General features: G+C 32.8%; 1 protein-coding gene across 1 annotated transcript in view; it reads left to right on the top strand.

Moving 5' to 3' along the window:
* Nucleotides 1-3,212, top strand: part of LOC135214185 (serine/arginine repetitive matrix protein 2-like) — an 11,048-nt gene extending 7,836 nt beyond the window's left edge. The window contains exons 3-4 of the mRNA XM_064248254.1: nt 1,360-1,414; nt 3,098-3,212. Of these exons, the coding sequence (XP_064104324.1) occupies nt 1,360-1,414; nt 3,098-3,212 (170 nt within the window). The remainder of the gene's footprint in view (nt 1-1,359; nt 1,415-3,097) is intronic.
* Nucleotides 3,213-10,000: the final 6,788 nt, after the last annotated feature.

The raw sequence follows: 10,000 nt of genomic DNA, 5'->3' as shown, positions 1-10,000 counted from the left end.
TGGGTGGTATTTATAGTGTGGGGTTCCGGGTTGCATCCTGCCTCCTTTAGGAGTCCATAACTTTTCTTACTATGTGTGCCGTTTCTAGGATCACACTCTTCTACATGAGTCCTGGAGCTACTTCAGCCTCTTTTTATTATAATTATTATTATTATTATATTATTATTATTATTATTATTATATTATTATTATTATTATTATTATTATTATTATTATTATATTCAGTAGATGTAAGCTATTCATATGGAACAAGCCCACCAAAGGGTCCATTAACTTGAAAGTCAAGCTTTCAAAGAATATTTTGGTGTTCATTAGGAAGAAGTAAGAGGAAAGAAAGGGAAATGTAGAAAGAAGAGACCCCACTTATTTAAAAAAATTAGTTAATATATAGAGAAATAGATGAAAATGTATCAAAATGCAAGAAGAAGAATATTAGGTTAGTAATGCATTGCATTTTCTCTTGAACTTCTGAAAACCTGATAAACCAAATCCTTCAAACGAGTCGTTAAATTCTCGTTTAAAATCAGTGTCTGCGTCACGGGCGCTGGAGTTACACAGGCGAAATAAATTCTTGACAAGACGCCCTTGAGGAATAAATAAAGGGAAAGAACCTCCATACTTAGAGTGATTAAGGAGGACGAGAATCCAGGTCGACTTGACCAGCCAGTCGAACAGTCTCTCGCAGAAGCCACTGGAGGATAAAGTCTTCCAGAGAATATATCTTCGCAGCAAGACAAAAAGATAAGTTTTTTTATTTTTTTTTTTATATTATCTATTTTATTTTATTTTATTTTTTATTTATTCATTTTATTTTTTTTGCTAAGTGAGCTTAGAAAGAGAAATGAATTAGGCATTTAGTTCAGAAGATGAAGTACGTGGTTCTTCCTTCGTAATAGTTGCCGATATTTTCAATACATACCGATGATTAAACTGAAACCTTATTAAAAATCACATATCTTTTCCAATGTTGCAAGAGAAATCGGGCTTCCTGATAAATTAGAACACTTTTCAGCAAAATTCTGTTAATAATTATGGCTGCTAAATAAATTTCTACGGAAAGGTTAATGGAATAATGAAAGAAACAAAAATTAAAAAACAGAATATATTAGTCGCTGAAAGGAGGAACCTTTGCCATTTATCCCCTAATCTGATTTGCGAGGACCTAGAAATCTTGACGAATGAGTAAGTGAAATATGCGTGAGCAGCTCCGTAGACTTCTCTCTCTCTCTCTCTCTCTCTCTCTCTCTCTCTCTCTCTCTGTATAAGAGGAACACTTAGCGTTGAGAGGTTTTCAACTCGGGGTTTTCATTTCCTCAATGACTATGATATCTTACTGATACAATTATCTCCACTTTACAGGCTTATCTTGGAGAAAGAGCCCGTGCTGTTATGATGCCGATTTCATCTTAATCGAGTATCAAGCGAATTGGTCTTTCCAGTGTATATATATATATATATATATATATATATATATATATATATATATATATAATAATATATATACATATATATGTATATATATATATATTATATATATATATATATATATATGATATATATATATTTATATGGATATAGCGTGAGTGAGTATAATATATATATATATATATATATATATATATATATATATATATATATATATATATATATGACATGTATAACTGAATCACGAAAGTTAGGAACGTGATAAATCCATAAATAAAGATAAATGCCACGAAGGAAAAATAAACGAAGGAGTCTGCAAGATCTTTCGACTTTAAAAGCCCTTTACTGAGCAGATACTGACAAAAATACGAGAAAAAACAATACAAGAAGGTTCGTATAACTGACAGATAGGGATTATAAAGGGATTAGTACCTAGAATCCGACACACCTGGAAGATAAGAAACCTTCCCAAACAAGCATAAACAATGGGTGCAATTAAAGGTTTAAGACAGTCATCTCAGATACAATCTCCAGACAATTAAAGGATTATAGGTGACAGCTATTCGGAACTTGGTAAACAAAACCATATTCACAAAACATGACAGACACACTTACAACAACATTTTTAATAACTCTAAGGCAACTGATTTTTATTCAAGTCAGTAATTATATCTTTGAGGTCATTCTAAACATGTTACAGATACAAGGGTATTTTTGTCAGTATCTGCTCAGTAAAGGGCTTTTAAAGTCAAAAGATCTCGCAGACTCCTTTCGTTTAGTTTTCCTTCGTGGCATTTATCTTTATTTATATATATAACGATATATATATGACTGGTAAAAATGTTCTGTAACAACAGAATTCCATCTAATAAAAGGAGCCCATAAAAAACACCAAAATGTAGAGAGAAAAGTACTATATTTCAGAGACTGCTGTCTCTCTCTTCAGGTATATGAATGAGAAAAGTTTACAGAAAAGGTGGTATTTATACCAAGAGATTCGTCCACAAGTAAGCCAATTTAGGTCACCGCCGCTGATAATCTTCCTTTAATCTTCTTAAGCGTTGGTTGAATGAACACTGCGTCGACGATATCTGATATCCAAGCCCTTTTATTTTGAGATGTTCATTACCTGCTTCTCTTTTATTAAGGCCGCGATTCCATCATTTGACTCTTGTACCGGCAGTTGCTGCTATAAATTAACACGTGACATATTCCAGTTTATTCTATGGTTATGTTCATTTATATGGTTGAAAATAGCCGAGTTCAGTTGTCCATAACTAACTGACCGTTTGTGTTTATTAATCTCTGGGGAAGTGATTTACCTGTAAATCCGATGTAAGATTGGTCACAGTCCTGGCATATATATATATATATATATATATTATCTATATATATATATATATATATATATATATATATATATATATATATATATATATATATATATATATATATGTATATATATATATATATATATATATATATATATATATATATATATATAGAGAGAGAGAGAGAGAGAGAGAGAGAGAGAGAGAGAAGAGGAGAGAGAGAGAGAGAGAGAGAGAGAGAGAGAGAGAGAGAGAGAGAGAGAGAGAGATCTAACCAGACCACTTCCACCAGAAGGGACCTTCACAAAATTAGATAAATAAACCCTACGTTGGTGTAACAGGAATGCCTTATCCTCCTCCTCCTCCTCCTCCTCCTCCTCCTCTTCCTCCTCCTCCTCCTCCTCATCCTCCTCCTCCTCCTCGCCTGGGCCTAATTTACCTCATATAACCACCTAAGCGAAATTACGTGGAACGCTAACCACGAAACGTACTAGGCTCATTACCGAATTCTTTGGTAGGAGGACCTCTGTCTTTCGTAATGAGGTCCCTAGAGGTGTTGGGACAGAAGGCAGAGGAGGAAATTGTGTGTGTGTTTTGGTTTTACGCATGTGGTTTGGGTTGGATTTGTTCATTTTTCTTATTAATAAAGTTAGTTAAACGTGAATGGAGAGAGAGAGAGAGAGAGAGTTCAGAGTTGTATAACGTGTTCTGTAAGGTGAATTATGAATTCTTTTTCCTTGTTCAAAGATTTTTACATATTTCTCATATATATATATATATATATATATATATCTATATATACTATATCTATATATATATATATATATAACGTACCTAATAAAAGGAGCCCATAAAAACGCCAAAGTATAGAAAGTTAAGTTCTATATTTTGGCGAATTTTATGGGCTCCTTTTATTAGATGGGAAGTATGCTGTAATAGAAACATTTTTTACTAGTCATATATACTTAGTATGTATATATATATATATATATATATATATATATATATATATATATATATATATATATATATATATAGTAGTGAGAGAGAGAGAGAGAGAAGAGAGAGAGAGAGATGAGAGAGAGAGAGAGAGAGAGAGAGAGAGATGGGGGGTGTGTGTATATAAAGAGTGTATCTGTCCGGGTTTATATAACGGGTTTTCATTAGGACGAATTTTGAATTTTGTTTTTTCCGAATTTGGATTTGTTCATTTTTATGAGGTTAGTTGGGGAGAGAGAGAGAGAGAGAGAGAGAGAGAGAGAGAGAGAGAGAGAGAGAATAAGCAAGCTTAAATATAAACTGTCCAAGTTTATGCAACGGGTTACTTAGACCACTTTGTTTGTTTTTTCTTATATAAATTTTTCTCGTTCCTTTTTTTTGTGCTCTATGAAGTTCGCAATTATTTACTACATTTTGTGCTAGTTAATCCATTCTACGAATACTCTTATCCAACAAGCCAAGCAGACAGACTAATACAGTATTCAGAAGTTAAAGAGGAAAATAACTTTTTGATTTCAAAAAAATTACGTTATTTAAGATGCATAAATATTGTTAGTTTTTTATGCATCTTGAACAAGCTATCATTCACTAATTTAAAAAAAAACTATACTTTCAGATATTTCAATGGAAGAAAAAAACATTAAATTCCTTTTAATTAAAAAAAAAACAAAAAACGCTATTTTCTGATATTTCAATAACAACAAAAATATCACATATTACACCTCTCTTAATAAGAGAGAACGCTACTTTCAGATATTTCAATAAAAGCAAAAATGTAAGATATTCAGCTTCCTTTAATGAAAAAAATCACTACTTCCTGATATTTCAATAAAAGCAAAAAAAAAAAAACCCTCTTTCTTTCGTAACAACGATACTTTCAGATTTTTCATTAAAGGCAAAAAATATAATAAACAAAAAAGATATTTTACTTCCCTTTAAAAAGCAAAAGTCTTGAGTAGCTAGATAAAATAAAGTAAAAAAAACAAAAAAAAATAACAGGAGACTTAGGTGACATAACACCATAACATCACATACCTCAGAAAAAAAAAAAACTCCGAAAAAAAAAACTAAACTCGGAAGGATTATGTCAAAGTAATGCTTTTAGCGCCGGCAAACACTAACTATATATTTTTACACCAAAGGGCGTAAGTAATGAGCTTACGTCACAGGCCGCCTCGACAGGCGAGGAAAAAAAAGAAAGAAAACTTTCGGAGTGAAATGAGGAGACATAAGAAGAAGATTATGTCGGGGTAATGCTTCTTCTTACCGCCTTTCGCCGGTCGAGTTTTCTCATCTTGGCTGTGAGGTTAAAAGCGTATGGAGATGTTTTAATATGGGTACACATACAAATGTTTATTTACATCGGTGTGTGTATATAGTGTGTGTATATATAAGCTATATATATACAGATATATATGTACGTATCTATATATATATATATGTATTTGTATGTACCTATATACATATATATATATATATATATATATATATATATATTATATATATATATATATATATATATATATGCGAATACTACAGGAAAATGACAGGCAGAAATCCAAGCGCTTTCGTCTTAATTAAGACATCGTAATGGAACGTTTCTTGACGATGTCTTAATAAAAGACGGAAGCGCTTGGATTCCTACTTATCATTTTCCTGTGGTATTCGCTTATTCAGTGATTTTCTAAGTGTGTGTGTATATATATATATATATATATATATATATATATATATATATATATATATATATATATATATTACATGTTCTACCAGGACCACGTTCAGATATGCTTCGAAATCCTTCTGCGTCTCTAGTCAGAGGAAAACAAATAACTTCATCTTAAAATAGAATGAAAAATAAAAAACTTTCTCTGTAGAGAGATAAAAAAAGCCTTTTTTTTTTTTTTTTTTTTTTTTTTTTTCTTTTTTTTTTTTTTTTTACGTGAGAGCTAATTACCACAGTACACCTGTCTTCCATTGTGACGAATTTGTGGCTTTCCTCCAAGAAACTGTATTGTAAGTAGGCTGGAAAGAGGGAGTTTTTAAAGATTATAATAAGTTTCTTAGCAAATCAATAACATGGGATTGTTAATAATGAGAAACAATGAAGATTTGTTTGCTTTTATATTTCTTGATGCGAGAAGTGAAAACGTTCACCTTTCAAAAGAGGTTATTTGATTATTTGCGTTAAAAGAAATTCATGTAATAAAAGAGCGTATTATTATATTTTCAAATTAAACTATTTAACTAGAGAATATCTTAGAATTTATATTCGACACCAGCGTAGTCTTGAAAAAACTAATCGCGAAGTGAAAAAAAATAACGCTTTTCTTTGAAAATGCAACCAACGAGCGGTTCTTGGGTCATCTGTCGCCGACGGTCTGCTGACGATACCAAACGACCTCGTTATCTTCAGGCTTGTCCCCGGGAAACAAGGCATTCTCATCGTCATTTCCCTGAAGGGCAACACTCACTTCCAAGGCGTTTCCATCCTGGAAGGCTCGCAGGTGAGAGAGGGAGCAAAAAAAAAAAAAAAAAAAAAAAAAAAATTATCCGGAGGTTTTTCCACCTGATGACCAGGGGTTTAAGAGGATCTGACGGGGAAGAAGAAGAAGAGCCCGGTTTGTTTACATGAAAGCCGGGGGCTTACGAGGCCGGTGTGTGTCCGGCCAGCGGACAGTGATAGCCTGGATAACGTGACGGTATTTTCAGTGTCTTTTTAGTGAAAATGTGATGCCACACTGCTTATACTTATCAGCTGGAGAGTAAAGGCGAATTGACAAGTTTCTTTTTAGATAGCGAGAATATATGGTGCTGATTTTGGCTCCGAGGTGCTATAGTACATTCACGTCAACCGTGCATTTGAATTCTAGTGACATCCCTTACGACTCTCCTGATTGGCCGTTGATAAGCCAATGACAGTGCTGGAAACTCTCAGTCTCTCTCTAGAGTTCACACAGGCAGGATGTATGTTCCACCTCTCCTGAGGGATACGTCTTTCAAAAGTATCCCTCAGGAGAGGTGGAACATACATCCTCAGTTTCTCGAGTGAGAATGAGAGTTTCCAGCCCTGTGATAGGCTTATCAACAGCCAATCAGGAGCGTCGTAAAGGACTGGCTTAGACATCAAATACACGGTTGATGTGAATCTATTATAGCACTGAACACCGTGTGGTAAATGTGAAGTAGACGGCCGCGTGAAGATATCATTTATTAATATAACTTGTCGACCACACAATATAGAAATAGGGGTACATAATACTACGATCCCCGAGGGGCTTATAGTAATACGAGTACTGAACAAGGCGTCCCAAGGAGCTTCCGCCATGTTTATTACTAGCTCCTCGTGGCAGGTAACGTGTACATAGATACCAAGTAGCGCCGAATATACTATTAAAAGCGGTAAGGAAATACGTTTAGGAATAAATAACATCCTGACTGTCCTTGAAATATTTTAGTTATAAATCTGTAACAGACATATACATTTATAGTCAAAGTCTGTCGTTCTCTCTAAACCAGGCAACGGTTCGAATCCTGCAGGGGACAAAACGCTTATCGATTGCCATCCCACCATGGTTGTAAGCTATTCGAAAAGTATAGTGAATGTTACAAATCCCCCTCATTGTAAGGTATTCCAAAGGTATAGTGAATTGGATATGAAACGATATTGGTAGTTTAATATTTTTGTGAGTATTAAAAAGTTACCCGTGTATATATATATATATATATATATATATATATATATATATATATATAGTATATCTATATATATATTCTATATATATATATATATATATTATATATATATTATAAATAAACTTGATCACGAAGTATATAAACGTGATGTTATGTATAAATAAAAGGTTTTTGCCACGAAGGAAAAAATGAAAAAAAAAAAAGCCGAGATAGCCAAGTACTTTGGGTCCTATTCGGACCCTTTACTGAGGCAAACTGATTTTACAAAAGAACAACACAGTCAAAAGAAAGGCTTAATATACAAACTGACACTACAGATTAGCCATAAGGCGATTTTTTTTCAAAATGTACTGTTTCTGGAAGAATCACTTGTTTACCTGCGGGTATCCTTCAAGGTGTGGCTAGCCTCTGGCGACTCCTCCTTCCTGTAGAGTGAAAATCGCCCTTATGGCTAATCTGGTAGTGTCAGTTTGTATATTAAGCCTTCTTTTGACTGTGTTGTTCTTTGTAAAATCAGTTTGCCTCAGTAAAGGGTCCGAATATACCCAAAGTACTTGGCTATCTCGCTTTTTCATTTTTTCCTTCGTGGCAAAAAACCCACCCTTTATATATATATATAGATATATTATATATATATATATATATATATATATATATATATAGTATATAATAATATTATATATATATATATATTTATATATATATAATCACACGGGTACTTTTTAATATAAAAATATATATTATTTTATGAAACACACACACACACACACACACACATATATATATATATAAAATGTATATATATATATATATGTGTGTGTGTGTGTGTGTTTACATATATAATTTATATATTTTTATATTTTCATATACTATGTATGTATGTTTCCGTACTTAACATATACTTACAACTATTAGTAATAAGTACAACCTCATCACCACTAACAACTTAATAACACACCAACAATTAAGAATAACGACAAAATTATCATGACAATTGAAACAACACACACGAGATAATATCTCGCTGACCCTCTCGAGATAATTCCACCATTACGGACAAAGGAATAGAGAGAGAGAGAGAGAGAAAAAAAAAAGATCATCTCATTTATTCCAGGAGAACTCCGAGATAATCTCTCGGCAGAGTCCACCGAATAATTCTCGAGTCCAATGAAAACTGGGAGTGTGGGAAATGACGTTTGAATTCAAACAGAAAATAATGTCTTTGCTAATCTTCTTATACAGAGGCTTTGTATTCCGTCGTGGACTTCAACGCGGACAAACGTCGATGTGGGATAGAGAATGCGGGTAAAGAGAGCTCTTGTTTAACTAAATATATATCATTTTCATGATTGTGTTTTTATGTCATCATAGGGAGAGAGAGAGAGAGAGAGAGAGAGAGAAGAGAGAGAGAGAGAGAGAGAGAGAGAGAGAGAGAGAGTAAATGATAATGAAATATTTATTATTTTGTCTAGAGGAATTACAAACATATGCTGGACGGTATCGAAAAAGGTTTATTTACGTAAACAAACATACATTGCTTTACAGTGCCCTAAAAATAACTTTTATTGAATGTATATCATTTATATTATAGCCAGTTTGAGAGAGAGAGAGAGAGAGAGAGAGAGAGAGAGAGAGAGAGAGAGAGAGAGAGAGAGAGAGAGAGAGAGATTAAATGATGATTGTTATTATATTGTATAGAGGAATTAAAAATTTACGCTAAAGGTATGGAAAAAGAAGTTTTTTTATGTAAACAAACCTAGAAAGACTTACAATGTCCTGAAAAATTTCGTGGATAGGTATTCAGTGTAAATCTCACTGTAAGTATCCAGTGTAAATTCCTCTCTAAGTTGTATTTGGTGTAAATACCCCTCCAAGTATTCAGCGTAAAATACCTCTCTAAGTTGTATTCGGTGTAAATTCTTTTCCAAGTATTCAGCATAAAATACCTCTCTAAGTTGCATTTATTGTAAATCTCTCTAAGTTGTATTCAGTGTAAAATTTCATACCAACTTGTATTCAGTGTAAATCTTTCTCTAAATTGTATTCAGTGTTAATTTCTCCAAGTTACATTCAGCGTAAATTTCTCTCTCTCTCTCTCTCTCTCTCGTGATATTGATCCGGAACTGCCCAGCAATACTGGTGATAATTTCAGAGCAAATGAGGGTCAGGTGCAGAACCATTTTGCCCAAATCACGGATCAGAATTCTGAATCTGGTGTGCATAAAGGAACAATCTTTTACCATTTTGATGGTTTTAAATATGTATCAATACTTTCGTCTGATTTAGGGATCAGTTTTGTTTTTTTACAAACTCTATTATTTCTTGATATCTGTATCATTTTTATTCATTTGTTTTTCTATTTTTTGCTTTTTGGAAATTTATTTTTTTATATATTTTATCTATTTTATCAATGTTCAATATTATATATATCAGAGTAAAGGTGGACTATCGAATTGTTCTAAATTCATCATAATCCTTTATTTCCTACGTTTCGTAATAACTCAATTGCATCATCAAGAAATCTGTAAAAGAATGAATACAATTACTTA

This window comes from Macrobrachium nipponense, chromosome 45 (assembly GCF_015104395.2).
Source record: "Macrobrachium nipponense isolate FS-2020 chromosome 45, ASM1510439v2, whole genome shotgun sequence".
NCBI classification, from domain to species: domain Eukaryota; kingdom Metazoa; phylum Arthropoda; class Malacostraca; order Decapoda; family Palaemonidae; genus Macrobrachium; species Macrobrachium nipponense.
Note: the sequence above shows the minus strand (reverse complement) of the source record. Positions and strands in the feature narration are given on the sequence as shown.